The 19,554-nt window shown below is 38.3% G+C and overlaps 1 protein-coding gene across 9 annotated transcripts in view; it reads left to right on the forward strand.

Annotated features, from left to right (window-relative positions):
* Nucleotides 1-19,554, forward strand: part of nbeaa (neurobeachin a) — a 164,433-nt gene that overhangs the window by 129,314 nt on the left and 15,565 nt on the right. For 3 of the 9 annotated variants that reach the window (XM_041801758.1, XM_041801762.1, XM_041801761.1), the window contains 15 exons: nt 1,735-1,854; nt 3,324-3,457; nt 4,077-4,138; nt 10,562-10,626; nt 11,018-11,126; nt 11,448-11,614; nt 13,758-13,882; nt 13,968-14,117; nt 14,574-14,710; nt 14,819-14,936; nt 16,420-16,522; nt 16,618-16,733; nt 18,022-18,134; nt 18,411-18,551; nt 18,642-18,761. In XM_041801758.1, the coding sequence (XP_041657692.1) occupies nt 1,735-1,854; nt 3,324-3,457; nt 4,077-4,138; nt 10,562-10,626; nt 11,018-11,126; nt 11,448-11,614; nt 13,758-13,882; nt 13,968-14,117; nt 14,574-14,710; nt 14,819-14,936; nt 16,420-16,522; nt 16,618-16,733; nt 18,022-18,134; nt 18,411-18,551; nt 18,642-18,761 (1,780 nt within the window). The remainder of the gene's footprint in view (nt 1-1,734; nt 1,855-3,323; nt 3,458-4,076; nt 4,139-10,561; nt 10,627-11,017; nt 11,127-11,447; nt 11,615-13,757; nt 13,883-13,967; nt 14,118-14,573; nt 14,711-14,818; nt 14,937-16,419; nt 16,523-16,617; nt 16,734-18,021; nt 18,135-18,410; nt 18,552-18,641; nt 18,762-19,554) is intronic. The other 6 variants (XM_041801759.1, XM_041801760.1, XM_041801763.1 and 3 more) reach the window with 3 other exon arrangements.

Raw genomic sequence — 19,554 nt, forward strand, 5'->3', positions numbered from 1 at the left:
CCCCTACACATCTCACTTGTCTATCTAACGATGCCTTTCATCCCTGATATTGCAGCTGTCTTTTAAAAGGAGCCCTACATGAGACAAGTTCATTTCAATTGATAGATATTTGTATCTCTAATATGTAAATTGAACAAAAACTCAGGAAATATCTGCATTTTGAGAAAATATGAAGTTATACTCATCAGGAGGCCGCCATGTTTTAGTCACTGGGTAATGTGAAGTCATGGGGCTTCAGCAGTCCACTCCTTAAATTATGAACATGATTGCACTGTTAGTAAAATGAAAATCATGAAGACAGTACTCTCAGCATAACTCAAAGTGAATATAGTCATAGAGGTAAAAAGATGGCCATCAGAGCTGATAGTATAATGCCTTTTTCAGTGCCTGGAGAGAGAAAGAGAGACAGAGAGCCTACCTTAATCCAGAGATATTGATAGCAAGCATTTTTTTTGTGCGTCTCTGTGTATATAAAGAACACTCGTGAGGTTACTCCTTGCTGTTAATATCTCTGGATGCTGTGATTCAGAAAATGTTTTTGTTTAGGCTCCATGTTATCTGTTTCATGTCTTCAGTATAAGAATCTAGCCAAAATATCCTGGTCCATCTTTTAAATGCTGTTTTTACATGCTTCACACAATGTTTTGCAACATGAATCTTTGTATACATTGAGAAAAAAAGAAAAGGAACTGTGGTAAAGGTCGGCTTAATAAACTCACTGCTTGTGTTCGCAGTATGTTGCCATTATTTCCTGTTTTTAAAGGCTGTTGAAGGTGAATGGAGCTCTGCGTTTCTTTGCATATAAAGAAGAAAGTGTTTAGTTTATCACTTTGACATATGGTGATGATGAGACCAGGTGTAAACAGAGGAACTTAAAGCTGTTTGAGCATCAATGGCTACACAGGCTCTCTGTCTCTCTCTCTCTCTCTCTCTCTCTCTCACTCTCTCTCTGTAAGCACCAATACAGACTCTATGATATCAGCTTCACCTGCATCTTCTTGCCTCAGTGACTACATTCACTTTCATTGACACAAAGAGTAATGTCTTGATGATTTTCATCTCACAAACAGTGTGATCATGTTCATAATATAGAGATCTGACAGGCGACTAATGAATAGTTTAGGCAGAGGACCAGTGCAGACCAAAACATGGCGGTGTCCTGGTGAGTTAATGAAATTATATTAAATACTTTCTTAAAATGCAGATATCTCATAGCAAGTCTTTTTATCCATTTAGAGATACAAATATCTATCCAATATTGTGAATTTGTTTGATCATGCAGAGTTCTTTTTAATGTAATAACGACAATATGACAGTCTGAAAAGATGAAAAATACAGAAAAATCTAAAGGATTTCAGAGAAATTGTGCAAATAAAAATGTCATAAATATGTTTTTAGCTGTGTTTCTGTAGTCTGTGACTAGAATATACATTATTATCGTCATTCATAGGAATAAAATCTAAGATGGCTTATTAGACTGTTTATAATTAGGAAAAATCATTACAATCTGAAATAGTATTAAGTTTTCATTTACACTGTAGCAGCTGTTATTGTTACATTTCTGTGTTATCTCCTTAAACAGAGACAGTTTGTTTTAATATGTTCAAAAGAGTGCACACGCATGTAAGTGGGAGGAGCGTGCCTGTGTGCGTGCGTGTGCACGTGTCTCTTAATCAGTGTGCGTGTCTGTACATGTGTGTTTGTATGTGTGTGTGTATGTGGTTTGTATTGCAGTGCCTATTGTGAGGTGGCGCAGTGTGCGCTGCGCAGCGGTCAGACGCCCCCTGAGCTCAAGTCTTTTAGCTCTCTGGCAGGCTTCCAGGCAGCTCCCCGAGATGCAGGACAGTGTTTTAGGCAAGGAGATACTCGTCCTGTCCCCCATGACCCTCCCTCACTCCAACCTCCCTTCTTCTCTGCCCCACCTCCACCACACACCCTTCGCTACACTAAATGATCCCAGAATGCCATGGGACAAAGGACAGACATCATATTTCTAACAAATTCAAAAGCCTTTTTTATGCAGCACTGCTAAAACTGAATATTAAGCAAGTGACTTTGGATTTCTTGTCAAAAATATCAGAAAAGTCCAGATAGTGAAGTCCAGTATTTCACGGTGTAAAATCACCCACAAATAAGCTTGAATTGCCAGTTATATATAAGCTATCTGCAAAAAGGGCAAATGAATTTAACATAATTGTATCTTGAAATGAGGTGTACTATCTAAGTTCGCCCTTCTCATTCTAAGACACTCAACAAGTACAATGTGCCTGCTCTACATGCAGATATTTGTCTTAGTACTACTATTAGTGCAGGCCTATTTTTCTGTGTTGCTTTTATATTATATATATTTTGAAATAAGATTTTAAAAAAGAAAGTAATAGATAAACAAAGATGTAAAAATCATTTGGTTGTATATGAGCATTTGCATTGAAGCCAGTAGCTCATTTTCTGTTGTATTCAAAGCAGACATGCTTGCTTTTGGCAGAGCTGTCTTCTTGCTCTAACCTCAAACTCCAGATCAGACCAGAGTGCTTCCATTTTTTCTCACCTTCAAAGTTAGCAAATGATGCTCTGATCTGCTCTGAGCAGCTTTAAACAAAAAAATGTTAACAGTACTGACCAAGGTCTGAGCCTAAAATCACATTCTTAGTGGGCCAGATATTGCAACTCAGTACCATCTTGGCTCTTTAGATAAAGCCGCCTTATTTTACTCTTCCTGCTTATAATTTCTTTACTGAAAATAAAACATAAAAATGAGTTCACTCTACACAGGCTATGCACCTTTACACATACTATCACACTAATAACTATACAGAGCATTTTGTTAAAATGCAGTGAGTTAAAATAATGTAATGGTTTTAAAAGAAGTTCTAATTAGGGAACTTTTTTGCAGGTTTAGCTTAAAACACCTCCCAACACAACGCTATCTTAGCTCGACAATTAGCCTTGAAACCATGGTACCACTGATCTGAACTAACCTGTACTAACATGAGCATAGTGCCCCCACTGCAACTCATCATGCATACCCTTTAATTATTTAAAAGTCTTTGTGTCTTTTGTGTTCATTTCATTTGTCTTCAGTACCTTAAGCTTGCTTTATCTCCTGTCCTGTCTCATGTCATTTGTCCACTGCTCTTCTCTCCTGTCCTCAATCCCCCTCTGCATGCTTTTCTCGCTCATTTACTTTATATCCCCTCCCTGAGTTTTTATCCTCACATTCTCTTCTGTTCACATCTCTTTGTTGCCTGTTTGATCTCCACTCCTGATCTCTTCATCTTTCTCTCACTTTTTTTTTTTCTTTTCTTTTTTTTTGTCCACCGCAGCATCACCACCAAGCTGGAACGAGCCCTGGAGAAGGTGGCCCCCCTGCTGAGGGAGATTTTTGTGGACTTTGCGCCGTTCCTGTCCAGGACGCTGCTGGGTAGCCATGGGCAGGAGCTGCTCATAGAAGGTACAGGTGCTGTACACGGCTCCTTTTTTCTAACTGGCGTCTCTCTGTGGAGTCTTCCCATTCACTGTCCCTCACTGCGACGTGTGAGTGCGAGAGTGGCTGAAAATGAGCGAGTGAGCGAGTGGATGTGTGACTGTGTGAGTCAGAGTCTTTGAGCTGGCTGCTTCACTCATTCGTCAAGCAGGTATGAAGTTGGTATTTTGCACCTTTTTGACACAGCTAGCTAGGAAATGTCAATTTTTTATTAAGATTACTTTAAAGTTAATACTACCAGTCTTATAGATTGTTCTAAAAGTGATGCACTCTCCCCTCTGCCCACCCGCTTCCTGGCGTCCTGTTTCGTGATCCACTGTCTCAATGTTGATATCTCTCTCCTCCCCCCCTTCTCTCCCCTCCCTCCTTTTTCTCTCTGCTGTTTGTTCCTGTCTTCTCTGTGGCATGCTTTTTATAAACTTCACTATGATGGCTTTATACAATAGCAGAAACAACTGACACTACTGTGTCTTCTTTGATGATATTTTTGTATCTCGCATTGGTGTGTTTGTGAGTGTGAGTGAGTGAGAGTGTGTGTCAGAGGATCAAGAAAGAGAGGCTCCTGACTGTGCTGTGTGTTTCTGTGCTACAGGTCTCGTGTGCATGAAGTCAAGCACATCTGTGGTGGAGCTGGTTATGCTTCTCTGTTCTCAGGTTGGTACCTGCTCCTCAACATGGTGTTGGTCAGCGTCACTTTTAAAAGTAGCTCGTTACTGTAAAAGAGTACTGCCATAGGAAAAATGACTCATTAAGTGACAACATTACATATTAGGAAAAGTAGAGCTTTAGCAAACAGGAAACCCCTTATATTTATACTCTGATATATATTCTAATGTCATTTTTCCCAATGCCACAACTTTCCTCGTCCCAATAGCTCATTTCTAGTGACTGGTTCAGTTCAGTTTGGTATGGTACGCGTTTGTTTGTGTATTCATTGTCATAGGTTGGTAGGGGTACCAAATAACTGACCTATACTGTTCTACTTTGTTGGCACCCTCCTGTAGGAGTCCCAAGCTTACAACCCATCCCAAAAAGGGGAGAGCTCCACTCAGTGAGCTCATTTTTAGCATGTGACACAACTGCTCAGCCAGGCTGAGTGATACCCATAGGCTGTGGAAAGAATTGGACAAACCCTGTATGACGTAAGCCATCTGCTTACAATAGGTGGACTCAAACAGCTTTCAAACAGCTCAAACAGGCTTCCATATTGAAATCGCAGTCTCAACCGAACTTTGGATCAACCTTATGGCCTGCCCACTAAGCGCGACTACCTGTCAGCTAGCTCGCTAGCATTCTGGTTGACAGAAACATAGCCTCTGCCTGTCGAGGTATCTGTCAATCAAATGAGACGTGCCAGTCAGGACAAAGTGAGGTTTTTCCTAAATATAATCCAAATGATCATGGTACAAACCCCCCACTGCCCATCCCCCCCCCCCCCCCCGTACAGTAAGGGCACAATAACACAATAAGACACTAGCCAATGAGACACGTTTGGTATTTTGAACCAGGCTGTAAACCAGTTTATTACTAGTGTGAAAACCGGCTGTTTAACAGGTGTCTAGATGGTGTTCCTGCAGCCAGCCTCAAGTGGACACTTGCGGTATTGCAATTTTTTGCACCTCTGCATTGGCTTCATTTTTCAGGACTGGAAAATGTGTGATACCAAACCTTACTCAGTCAAACTGGACCACCTGGTGGAAACACAGCTTAAGAGTACCCTTTTTCATCAAATTAATTATTGGAGATCCACTCTGATTGAGAAAAAGGTGTATAGTCTACTGTAAGTCTTCCTTTAAATGTATTAATTCTAGTGTTTTTCTACAGCCTAGTTTACAACTCATGATCTTTAACCCTGCAGCCTTATAACAAGAACAACAAACTCGGCAACCTCTATTATGCTAACAGTCTGCTGCAGAACTGGGCTGACCCATTCATTATGAGGCACAGCTGTTTCAATCAAAATAGGCCTTTGAACTTAAATGTCACAAGGATGTTGTAACCTTTTCATCCAAAAAGTAAACATATTGGGGATATGTTCAAAATGGGAATTCTCTAATTTCTCACCAGCTGAATTAGCCAGCTATGCATGCAGACTGAATCATTTCTGTGTTTACCTTCCACTGTTATGCTGCTACAAGCCAAGATATTAGACCAAAATAAACTGTACCTCAGGGATTTTCTTCTTTTTTTGTGGCAACATCAGGTAAAAGCAAAAAGTTTACTGTCACAAATTCCATCTTCAAACAAAGTTTTAAAAAAGGGACTTTGTGAATTGCAGAACTAATGCGTTATCTTGTACAAAAAACTGACGTGAGCTCTTTAGCAGACAACTCAGTAACGCTTCCCCTAAATGCTGCCCCTCAATTCTCTGTCTTTTTACTGTCCTCACACATAAGATAAGTGCTGCCAAAGCCTGAAAAAACCCATACCCAATTTGTTACGCTCCAAAGTCACTCTAAATGCATCTCTCCTTCCCCAGACTTCCCATAAGTGGCTTGGTCTGATGCACACAGGAAGCTGTGGAGCTATTGATCTGCCCCGTGAGGCAGGGTTGACTATATAATGAGCGCATTGCAGATGTAATACAATATCAACTTATAGGCATCATCACACCATAAATATCAAAGCCACAAGGAGAATTTTCATGCTTAGGGAACTGATTTTAACTGGATTTAAACTGAAATCAGCCTGCATCCAAAAAACTATTCTAAGTTTTGTGAAAACACTCAAAAGATGACAGAGGCACTCACCACTTTCTCCTGATGGTGTAGATGTCCAGTGTGTTTCAGTTTTATAAAGTTTGTCTTCCATTAGTTCCTCTTAAGCTGGATATCAGCTGCCTCTCCTTGGAGAAACCCCTTAGTTCTTTCCTCTTGCGTTTCTTATCTTCAACTCTGCTCCAGTGGCCTCAGTGCATTCTTCCCTCTTGTCCCTGTTTCATCTCCAGCCGTCTCTCCCAACATTTCTGCTTTTCTGGTCCTTTTTAACTACAGTGGCAACTGCTTTCATCTTCCACTCCTCTTCCCACTGCCCCGTCCTCTCACCACTCCCTCTTCTTCTTCTCCTGCCCTGCACACTCCAGGCTCGTCAGCATGTATAGTATTACCCCCTGGCTCCGGCCTTGTCTGCCATTAGAGGCCCAGGAGAGAGAACCCTAGACTAGATATTGATCCTATGGATGGAGGATGTAACAGGAGAAGCTCCCACGTGTCCTTAACAGCCCTAAGAGCTAATGGAGCTCTGATAGTTTGAGGCTTTCAGTAGCGCTCTCATCCTGCTCATAAGTCTCTACTCTAATATGCACAAACACCTAAAACACTCTCTTTGTAAGTTTTTGACATTTTAAAAGCCTTAAAGGTGTTTCTTTGCCATTATTTTGGGCAGTTTTAAGCTTCTGTGATTTTGTACTAAAGACAGACAATTGTCAAAAAAAAATCAAAATCAAGTGTCTTGCAAAGATGATCCAGTGTCACTGAAATGTTTTTGCCTCTGTATTACATAAAAATGCTGTTTTAAAACAGCTGATCCATTATGACTAACGGGTTCATCAGGGCTGTGTTGACAGAAGCATAAACATCTGTAAAATTTGGTATGAGCACATTGGTTCAAAACAAAGAAGTAATAATAATAATAATGATACATTTTATGTTGAAAGCACTTTTCAAAAAACTCAAAGACACTGTACAATAACTAAAAATCTTCAAGACAAATGAAAAGGAGAATCAACCACAACATGACAAACAAGCAGAAAAACAAACTAAAAGTGACAAACCAACTTCAAATCACAAATTAAGAGCGTGAGTCTGCTGGTCCAGCTGCTGAGTTGTAGAAAAGATGAGTGACAGAAATCACTAGGGGTTAAGAATTTAACAGCTTTATTTCAGCTGAAAGTGCTTTTGAAAAAATAACTACATCTTCATTATGTCAAAACCGCTGTCAATACAGCTCATCGGCTGATGGAATATGAGCACAGAGTCGTTTTGCGTCGTAACTGTACATTAATATGTGAATATATCTAGTCTATAACAGTTTGTACGACAAAATATGAAAGTTTAGAGCTGTACTGTGAGAAATTGCCACGTTAAAAATAAGGTAAAAGTTTTGCTGGTGTTAAAATCAAACTAGAATAAAACAGATATCCTGGGTGCGCTGATCTCATTTTAAAATACTCTGCAGCCCGAAGTTTTACAAGAACGTTCAACAACCACAGAGTGATGTTTTCACAGGTTACCTAAAGTAAGAAGTAGATTAGAACCAACTGTTGTAAGGCTTTGTATTCACAAAACTTAAGCATTAATTTAGTTTCACATCCATCACAGATAGACCAGGCTGATGTGAGCCTTAGGGCTCTGCTTTATGTAATTAAAATCAGGTCCAGATAAACGTCAGGAAACTTGATTTGTGGCCAGATACCAATATCCACAGACTAGGAAACAGTTTGGATCTCTGTTGAGTCCAAATATCCCTGATTTAAGCAGATATTAGTCAGTTTTCCTCCTCTTTTCGCCTACTCCTCACAGCGCAGACTTCCATGTTTTGCAGCCCGGAGCCGAGCAGCTGAGCAGCTGTGTCGCGCGCTTACGTGACGTCAGTGCAACCCCCTATTGTTGTGTGTGTAGCCCAGAGGTGTCAAAAGTATTCACATTTATTACTCAGGTAGAAGTATAGATGTGAGGGTTTTAAAATACTTCTGTAGAAGTTGAAGTATCAACTCAGGTTTTTTACTTAAGTAAAAGTATAAAAGTACTGGTTTCAAAACTACTTAAAGTATAAAACTAAAAAGTAATGTAAGGGGGAACAAATGCCATTAAGGACAAAAGCGTAGGCTGCACCACAGGGGCCTATAGTGCACTACCCCACCTCCCCAAAAAAACATTATTCTAAAGGCTATAATGACTATACTGTTATATTAAAATGTTAATGTTGAAAAATTTGGGATGCACCTGTTTCAGCCGCATTTATGCCCATTGAAAATAAACATATTTTAGTACGATGCAAATACATATAAGAACCATATATGTGTACTATTGAGCATTAACGTGTTTCATGGAGTGGAAGATATGATGACTAGTTGCCTATAAGCATTGGTCTTCCTGGCTCCCAACCTCCTCGCTGGTGCTTAATTGGGACATTTCGCTGAAGTTTTCTTGAGTCTCTGCCATGGACATCTTCATACTAGGCTACATACGTCTGCTATTTCCTTGCTGGAGTGTGACGTGATTTGTGTCATGTGCGCAGGTGTGATGGGTCGCGTACAAACCAATAGAGTGTCGGAATGGTATTATGTTTATACTTCTCATTGCACCACAATCAAATTCACTCTATCCAGATGGCACGATTAATCTGGATAGGTTTTTTGTTTTTTTGTGTGTGTTTTTTTGAACGATGACAAGCTGGAATGAAAACAAGCTGAAATGAAATGGGAGTAACAAGGCTATTTTTAAAATGTAAGGAGTAGAAAGTACAGATAATTGCATGAAAATGTAAGGAGTAGAAGTAAAAAGTCTGCTGAAAAATAATTACTCCAGTAAAGTATAGATACCCAAAGTTTCTACTTAAGTGAGGTAACGAAGTATTTGTTCTTAGCTACTTGACACTTCTGGTGTAGCCTTACCTTTTTGGTACGGATAGGTAAAATTGGTACCCCTACAGAAGGGTGCCGAAAAGTGGGACGGTTATGGGTCATTTTTGGGACCCTTTCCAACTGTTGCTTAAAGTCACCAGTTTTAATTTTTTGTCATTGCAAAGTATGCGTAATCAGGGGCATGGCTGATGTGACTGCAAGCCAGCAGAGCTGATTGTCAGAGGGCTCAAAGCCTACCTCAGCTCTACATCTTTCTCTGTTTCTAGGCTTGCTTCAGACTGGGTTTACAGTATGGTGACCACTGTGAATTGGCTTCAAAATCCCAGAAATGGTATCACTTAGGCTTTGTCCAATACTTTCTACAGTCTGTAATCTAATCAAATTCTTTCATATGCTGCACATGATTTTTTTCATATCTCTTTTTTCAATGTGTTTCTAATAGTTAGTAAAAAAAAACCTTCTAAGCAGCCCCTCCAACCATGGTGTGATTTAGAGATATCCATGAAACCTTACAAAATTATGGGATATTGCAATGCATGTCATTGTCTGTACCATACCATGTTAACTAGCATACTCATGCTAACCAAACACAAAGCACATTAGGCCTATATTGACACTGATGCAAATGGATACATAATCAGGGCTTATTTGTTAGAGTATTGGATTTGCAGGATATGAAAGAGTACATACCTTGTTTCATGTTTTTCTTATTTTGAGAAAGGCCAACCCAGACATTTTGTCAGATTTATATGTGAATCATTTTCCTTTCCAATATTGTTGTTGATATTTATAGAGAAACTCTGTATAACTTACAAAAAATATAGGGTATGTCCATGTAACATTCACATGCTCATCTTACAGCTGGAATGCCCCCTGCTTTTATAAGATACTTAATCATTTCAGTACAAACAGGCAGTTGCTGGTAGACAGGTTTTGTGTTTAGAGCGACCAGGAAAAGAATAATTACTGAGCGGTATTTACAGAAGTAAATAACCATATAGAAAAGGGGAAAAATGCTAATTTTGGATAACATGATTGACCGGTTTAATGAGATACATGGTAAAATCAAATACAGAGTGGGTATTTCTTTGAATTAACTGGAGGAGCTTAAAATATATTATAAACTTTTTAAATTTGTTCTTAGAAACAGTGATTGAGTTGGTTGTCTTTTTGAGATTTTAACAGAACATAATGTCCCTCGACCATTGAGTATGGGTGGGCAGCAGTGTCTCTCCACCTCAACAGTTCTGCACGCCTGGCCTGGAGGGAGGCAGAGGACAGAGTGTGGCATTTCAATGGAGTCAGGCATATGCCATCCTCTTCAGTAGCATCAACAAAAGGCCAACTGAGGGTTAGGCTCTATGATGTGAAGGATTTGAAATTAGTTTCTTCTTTTAAACAGGGTTTTCAGTTTTAGTTAGATGCCCTCTTTATGTAGATTTCATTTATAGTTTCTGATTAACTATAAATAATCATGTGTCCTTTTTGCTTAGGAGTGGCAGAACTCCATTCAGAAGAATGCTGGACTGGCCTTCATTGAGCTCATCAATGAGGGGAGGTAATCTATCACACAGGCTGATAATCAGAACACATGATCCTCTGTGATTCACACATTAACACCACCACTGTTACCAGTGCTCAACAGTTAAGGGCTCTAAAACAGCCTTAATGAGAACCTCAGCAGGATAAGTGCATGGTGCCATGTGTGTTTAGCAGCTATGCAATCATTAAAGTGCAATTAAGTCTACAGTTAATTTGGGCTGCTCTGTTATCAAAGCCAGTAATTTTGTCTTTTTTACAGCCTGTTTATTGAAGTACAAAACTTAATTAAAGCAGACAGACACACACCAACACAGATGGATGCAATTCAATGCTATTTTAACAAATCTTCATCAGTATATGATAAAATAGTGGTGATATTTCAAATAAATGTGTCACTCTCTCTCCAGACTGCTGTGTCACGCCATGAAGGATCATATTGTACGTGTTGCCAATGAAGCCGAGTTCATCCTGAACAGGCAGAGAGCTGAAGATGTACACAAACATGCTGAATTTGAGGTAAACACATAGGACACTACTTCAGTTTTGGGTAATTTGGGACACTGCAGATAAAGAGCATTTAGAGTGTCTGATATGAAGTACTTAGTGTTTGCGTGTCTATTTTTAAATCAGCTCTTCAAATGAAAACTGATTTGTGTCCTTGTGCACAATTAAGTGTTTCTCTGGGACACATCGTATTTAAAATGGCTAAATTGTTTAACATTTTTGTTACACGGCTTTATTTTGTTTACTAGCAGTGCATCAAACAATCACACGGTACAGCAGCTGTGCCCTTTAGACTCTGTCCCTCCTTCCACTTCTTACCTCCTTCTCTTCCAGTCAAACTGTGCTCAGTATGCTGCGGACCGGAGAGAAGAGGAGAAAATGTGCGATCACCTCATCAGTGCAGCCAAACACAGAGATCATGTGACCGCCAACCAGCTGAAACAAAAGATTCTCAACATCCTGACCAATAAGCACGGAGCGTGGGGGACGATGTCACAGAGGTGAACTAAAGACGAGCAATGGTTGAGAGCTTACATGCACAACTCTAGTGTATACAATAGAGTATAATGCAAAAGTTAATTTTTGGTGATTTAATTCAAAGTTATATTTTTACAAATTCTAGATTAATCTCATGCAAAGAGAGATATTCCAAGACATTTTTGTTTTAATCTTGATGATTTGGCTTACATCTCATAAAGATCTAAAGATCTAAATGAGGGATTTAAAAGCTGAAGGTTTAAAAACCATACGGTTGAATGGTTATTGGGAGTCAGTGAGGGGTCAGTGAGATAAACATATAATGTAGGACATTTATGTCATAAATTGACATTACATACCTTATGTGTGTATTATCTGAACACTTGAATGTGGGTAATAAGTTTATGTATGAAAAAGCTGGCAGACAGACTACAGTTACTGCTGTTACAGAGCGATCATTAGCTTAAAGTCATTAAGAAAACAGCACCGATCCAATATAAGCCCGCTTTACTCCTCTCTAGTTTCAGCCAAAAGACACCGTACTCTTCTTTGACTCTTAGATCATTTGAGAATAAAAAACATGCCTTACATTTTAGTTTTTAATTGCTTACAGAACAAAACACAACAAAATGTACTTTAATCATGTTGTCACTGCTGTTTTCCTACCTACCATTATTAGGAGTGACGTTGCAATACTCTTATCCAAAGCTAGAGCCCTTTGCCATTTTTCTATGTTGCTTTTGTTTGTGTAAACTTTTTAAAAACTGAAGAAAAACACATTTCTTAAATCAACAATAAAGAAAATCTACATTATATGTTAAAGTTTGGATATAATCAGTGCTGTGTGGAATTCTTAGCTGACATATTCCATATACAGTATTTCATTTCAGTCCATTTTCCCCTGGAATCTATTATTTACAGTTGTTTTCTCCTGATTTCAACTTATTTATGTCGTTATCTTGTGAGAACAGTGCTAGTTTTCCCTTGATTTCATCACTATTCTTTTCAAATAGGTTTTATTTTATTTTTTTTACAAAGCAACAATTTAAAAAAAAAGTTTTGATATGTTTAGGAGAGGTATGAAACCAAAAATGACTTGTGTGTAAATTTTACAAAATCACAATAAAACAATGGAAATGAATTTGTGATCATGGGTAAACAGCCGTTGATATCCTGGTCCTTATATAACAATAGCAAGCAAGTGCACAGAAAAAGTGGGAAAATGTATGCTCTCCTGTTGGATTCCATTGTCCTGAAACATCAAATCATAAATTTATGATCTATAAGCCCTCTGCATGTTTGTTAAAAACATTAGCAGACTCCATTTACACAAATATTTCACATAAACTGCAGCACGCTCTTGCTGCCAGATCCTGATGTCATTGTTTGCCTTGTAGCTGTATGAGACTGATGTTCTTATGCTATTATTATTGTTATTAAGATTTATTTCTTAGGGACATATACAATAAACATAGACAACTGAGAATAGGCATCCCATGCATCATAGTGTTTGTAGCGAATGCTAATTGGCAACACATGTAGCACACACTCACACACATGCAGGTGCACAAATGCATTCACACACATTAAATCAATGATTGCTGTTTATCTAGATCTGCCTGTAGGCTGGCAGCTTCTCTGAGGAACTGTGATGTAATTTGAGAACCTGTGACACGCAGCATCTGAAGCCTGTCTCCCTCATGTCACTGTTGATTAAATAAATTGTGAAACACAATGGGCTGCGTGCTCTAACTAAACACCCTCCTTTTCTACAATGAAAAATTCATCAAGTCAAAATTGCATCTTAAGTGCTCGGATTTCAGCCAAAGTTGCATCATTAAACCTCAATTTCTGCAGTTTTCTTTAGTCACCCTCTTGTCTTTGGAGGGGAAAAAGGGCAATTTAAGTTTTTTTTTTTTTCTCATTTTTCAAGCGTTTTATTACTGTCTGCAGTACTGGAAAGGTCTTCAGACTCACCCTATGGGCCATCTTACCCTTTGGCCCTATGAAATGAGAACTTTTTAAACTTAGGAAGTAGGTTTTGGAGGTTGCTAGCGTAAATGTCACCCTAACTTATTCTTGGACTCACACTTAAGCTTTATTGACCCTAAAGTAAAACAACACTTTAAATGACTTATCCTTGACTGCTCCTTTTATCGTCTCCAGCCAAATACACGACTTCTGGCGCCTCGACTACTGGGAGGATGACCTTAGGAGGAGACGGAGATTTGTGCGGAATGCTTTTGGATCCACTCATGCAGACGTGTCACTCAAAGCTCTGGAGGAATACGGTCAGTTATGTGCAAAGTGAATATGTTAGACTTTATATGCATACACACAAACCTCACATGCAATCTTATAAACACTCCAATACAGGCACAGAAGAGGAGGAAGAGGGGCTTAAGTCAAAGAAGAATTTTCGCAGCCAATCAGTGGTCACCCAGAACCCGGAGGCGGAGTTAATGCTGGAGGGAGATGATGATGCTGTAAGCCTACTGCAGGAAAAAGAGATTGATAATCTTGCAGGTAAGGTCCTGTAAAGGCAAAACAAATGCTCACACAACACGTGCCATTGGCGTCTTTACAACTGAACAGTAAACTTTGTATGACTCTTGTTTTTAGTACGTTTCCGTCCAAGACTTTTTACCTCCAAAGGCAAGTTTGACATTCAGAGTTTGCAGCTAAACTAACTATCCAGCTGTTTTTCTGACTCATCAACAATTTAATTATAATCTACTAAAAACCTGATGCAAATCTTACAAAATCTTTAATCAGTCTTGTGGTTTCTCTTCAGTATAGACAGCTGCCGGGTCTTTTGTATCAGCAGTAGGAGAAGATGCAATTAAACAAGCAATCAAAACTAACAATAAATGGCTATATCATGTTATTTGTGTAATTTTCTTTTTCAGTTACTATGGTTGATAAGAGCCTGTCCATGCTATGAAACCTGAATTTCTGAGTGATATATGTGTCCCCCTGCAGGCCCTGTGGTTCTCAGCACTCCCGCTCAGTTGGTAGCTCCTGTGGTTGTAGCTCGAGGCACTCTGTCGATCACAACTACGGAGATCTACTTCGAGGTGGATGAAGAGGATCCTGCATTTAAGAAAACTGATGCTAAAGTAAGGACAGGTTTATCGCTCAGTGCAGGGAATCCTCTTGAACTGATTCCAATAGATTAAATTTGTTTGTTTTTTCAGTTTTTGAGCAAAAAATGTTTTCTTCATCAGGTGCTGGCATACTCAGAGGGTCTGCATGGGAAATGGATGTTCAGTGAAATCAGAGCCGTGTTCTCCAGACGATACCTGCTGCAGAATACAGGACTTGAGGTCTTCATGGCCAACAGAAGTACGTGTATATATTTCTTATTACTTGAATTAGACAATACTCTATATGTAAGTGGGGCAAATGGATATGGACCAAAAGTTGAACCTCCATATTTATTTACCCTAATGGTGATACACAGAAAAAGCTCTTTACTCTTTTCTTTAAAGAAATAACAAAAATAGTCAGTTTTTAGTCAAATCCATATGGGCCAAATGTCACACAGAGATTTTAATGAACAGCCAGCAGCTTAATGTCAACATGTACTTGAAAAGTAACAAGAAACAAACATGAAATAAATGTGTTCCTCAGCTAAAATAAGATATATACATAATACATCTCTAACACTTTTCACACACCACTTCCTCTTTATTACATGCCATTTTTTGCTAATTTCCATGCATCTTAGAAATTACCTTATCATTGAAAAGCAGCTTTTTTAATGCAAGAAATTAGATAAATGAGTTGAAATATTGGGAAAAAACATTTCAGTTTACCTATTATCATGATGACACAGTAAAATAAAATGTATGGATGCATGTCCCTTAAGGACCCCACTTCATAGACCTTTTGCCACCTTTTTTCCAGACACTTTCACTACCATTCTTGTTAATCATATAACTGTAAGTTGTTTTTACTGTAAATGTAAACTGGTTTGTCTCGCCTATATCTCATTTGAAAATATATCTCTATGCCTAGAAACTATGAAATGAATACAGCACAGCCATTTATATTATAAGTAATATTTTTAACTGTGCGGAAAACTTCACTCATGGTGCAAAGCGTCTAATATCAAACAACAGCAACAACCATGTAAACCATCTTGTCATCCTTTAAGCCTTTCAGTGCATAATTATTGTATGTGCAACCAAAAACTGTATCAGCCAACTATGAATCTTTTTAAATACTTTTTTTTTCATTATAAATGACTTTGGCCATCTAGAGAACTGGCTCCATACATAATAGCAAAATTACTTGAGTAGTATAAGTGCTATAAAACTGTAGTTAAGTAAGTCTGTTCTGCATTGGACTCAGGTGTCCAGTTGAATGGATTTGGGAGTTACAGACTCTCTGTACACCAGACAGTCTGCTTTACTTACTTTGCTCTGACCCACAAAATATTCTCATTTTTGTCTTGCTCTTATTTGCCTTGTTTTTACTGACAAATTATTTTTTATATTTTTTTTTGCTAAACGTTGTTCTCTTGGTGCTGAGCTCTGTTGTCACTGTATCTTGATTTGTCTTGTCCTGTGATGCTGATTTTGTGTTGAAGGAGGCCAACCCACTTACTGTATTCTAATTTACCTACGAGTACAAGTAAAGTTACCTTACCTCAGTGTTTCTGATGGCTCTAAAAAAACCTAAATTAGACATCCCATGCCAGATGTTTATACTAGTTAGAATCATCTGCAGTTTTAAAATGTGTTTAGTGTTTATTTCTACTTCAATAATATTGTCATGTTGCATTATTGACTTCACTGAATCACTATATGTCTTGTCTCTCCAGCGTCTGTGATGTTTAACTTCCCTGACCAGGCCACAGTCAAGAGGGTGGTCTACAGTCTTCCTCGTGTCGGGGTGGGAACGAGTTATGGCCTTCCACAAGCCAGGTAGGTGCAAGTTGTTGTCATATGGTGTTAAATTGTCCTGCTTTTTTTTAAAAGCATGCAATGATCTCCTGTCATGTATACATCCTCTTTTCCAGGCGGATTTCCTTGGCTACCCCACGTCAGCTCTTCAAGTCGTCCAACATGACGCAGCGCTGGCAGAGGAGAGAGATCTCTAACTTTGAGTACCTCATGTTTCTCAACACCATCGCAGGTAAAATTTACTTTCAATCAAATTTCAGTCTGTCAGTCATTTTAAATCAGATGCAACTTTGTGTGTGTATACTTTTAAGAGCTGATGTGATGCCTTTAAGCCCTGTTGAGTTTTTAAGTCACATGACCAATTAACAGCAAGGTGATTCAATAAAATACACACTAAAAGGCAGATTGGATGGATAGCATTTTGGTTTTAGCCTTTTGAATGTCAACATGGAAAAGTAGATGGAAGATGATGGTTGACAACTTGAGCTAGGGAAGCAACATAGAGGCAGCATTTTAGGTGACATGGAAAACAATGGCAAAATGAAAGTGCAGACCCACTAGACTTAGTGGTTGAGGGCCATGTTTACAAAGATGAATGTTGATGATTTTGACTCCATCGGTTAATGATTAAAAAAAAAAATTCAACTTAAGAGCGTAAACAGTTTTTTACAGTTAAAGCCAAGAGTTTAAACCTTCAAATTTTTTATTTCTTGTCCATCTGCTGCCAAGGCTGCAGAGTAAAGACTTTAGTAAACACTGAAATTCTGTGCAGCTTTTCAGAAAACCCTCCAGTTTTTGTAGATTATTCTCAAACAGTATTTGGGTTTTAGATGGCATTTTTTAGGCTGATGTATTGGGTTAAATCTGTCATTCTGAACAGTAGCCATATATGTGTGAAACCATGTTATTGCAATCTTATTTTCCCTCAGACCTCACAGTTGTTTTGGTTGGAAGAATACCACCTGCTCTTCTCATGTCTTCTGTCTTCTCTCTTCTTTGTTTTATTGACGTTTTCAGTTGTTTTTGAAATATTTTCTTTTGTGATCTTTTTTTATCCTTTTGTGCTGCAAAAATAACTACACAGACAGAAATTGCAGATTCACCTCCTTTAATACTTATCTCCATGTGCCAGAAACCAAAATATAAAAAGCTTATAAAAGAGACCAAATAAAGATACCTGGAAGAAAAGTTAAAGCAACTTGCATATTTGGAATAATGTAAAAATGATTCTTCTGCTACAGTAACCACTTGAGGTGTGACCTTTTTATTATAATCAGACAGATATACTGTATATGCATAAATGCAGTTTCAGTGTTTCAACACATATAATATTCTAAGTAAGTAGTAAATTAGTGTTTTGTATTACCTTCAAGTACAACAACAAGTAAAACTGATATACTTTTTTTAAAAGTGCAAAATCAGTTTAATGAAAGCAGCAGAGCTATAAATGTTTTGATAACCATATTCTGATGCGCAATAATCTGATGAAAGAATATAAAGAATGTATTTGACCCCTGCAGGGAGGACCTACAATGATTTGAACCAGTATCCCATCTTCCCCTGGGTCTTGACCAACTATGACTCGGAGGAACTGGATCTCACTCTCCCTGGAAACTTCAGAGATCTCTCTAAGGTTAGAGCACCCCTACTCTCTTTATTTGATACACTTTTTTCTAATAATTGTACAAGTTGACAAGAGAACAACCCTGGTCAAGTAGAACTGCTCAAATATTGAACTTGGGCTCTGCAAAAATTACTTGCAACTAGATTTTAAACAAAACAGAAATCTTGTCCTCTAAAATGTAAAAAAATGAATGTGATATAAGAAATAAAAGGAATAGCGCATGCATGTATGATTTCCCTTGTAATCATCTGCTGAAGCTCATTATTTGTCTCTGGTTTCTCTCAGCCAATCGGAGCTCTGAATCCCAAACGAGCTGCTTTTTATGCAGAACGCTACGAGACATGGGACGATGACAGCACGCCTTCCCACCACTACACAACCCTTTACTCCACCGCTCATTCAACACTAATGTGGATGCTCAGAATAGTAAGTAACCTGCCTTACTCACATTCCTTTATGCATGTTGACTCCCAGAGGCTCCTCGTCAAATGAACTGGTCTGTTCTTGTGCCTGTAGGAGCCCTTCACCACGTTTTTCCTCAATGCTAATGAAAACAAGTTTGACCATCCAGAGAGAGCCTTCTCTGGGATTGGCTGCTCGTGGAGGAACTGTCAGAGGGACACAGCTGATGTTAAGGTAATCTTGTCTGACAAACTGAGGGATCATTGCACTGACATGACACATAAAGATCCCTTCTGAGGCAAAATATGCAACTACATTGCTTTAAATGAGGTGATAACTCACAATGACTTATAATGGTTCTCATCACCATTGTGCATACTCTCTGAGCCCTGTAGTCACTCGATGCACTTATATATTATATTATATTATATTCTTTTTAAAAATATTTGTATTTGCATTAGATACCAGTTTTGACAAATTTATTTCTATTTCATAGTTAAAGTTTTACATTGGTTACTCTGCACCCTTACCCCAGATAGCAATGGCAGAATAAAAACACTATTTTGATATAAGAAGCTCATATTTCATTTTAAAAATCTGGCTTCCTGTTTTTGATGTATAATTTAGTTTTTCCATTGCAACAGAAGTTTGGAGATCATTTTTTTTAAACTGTACTGTGTGCTTCTGTTATCACTTTGTCTATGTTTTACCTGCTTGTGTAATGAATTTCCTCTCAGAGACTAACAAGATGAAGTCAAATAAGTTGTAGTTGTTATAAAAGCACAAACTTAGCCTGAAATCTGTTTCTAATGACAAACAAGATTAAAAAATTCAATCAAAATTAACCATTTTAAAGCACAAGGGATGTTTTCTGCAACTGATTCCCTTCCATGAAATGGAAATGTAAATTCAGACTACTTTTCTAGTCTCAAAGTAAGACAATGCCCCAAAAACAGTTAAAATGGAGCATGATTTATTTAACACCACAAAACATGTCCAGAACCATATGTCTTGTGACATATTTGAC

This window comes from Cheilinus undulatus, linkage group 12 (genome assembly GCF_018320785.1).
Source record: "Cheilinus undulatus linkage group 12, ASM1832078v1, whole genome shotgun sequence".
Taxonomy (NCBI): domain Eukaryota; kingdom Metazoa; phylum Chordata; class Actinopteri; order Labriformes; family Labridae; genus Cheilinus; species Cheilinus undulatus.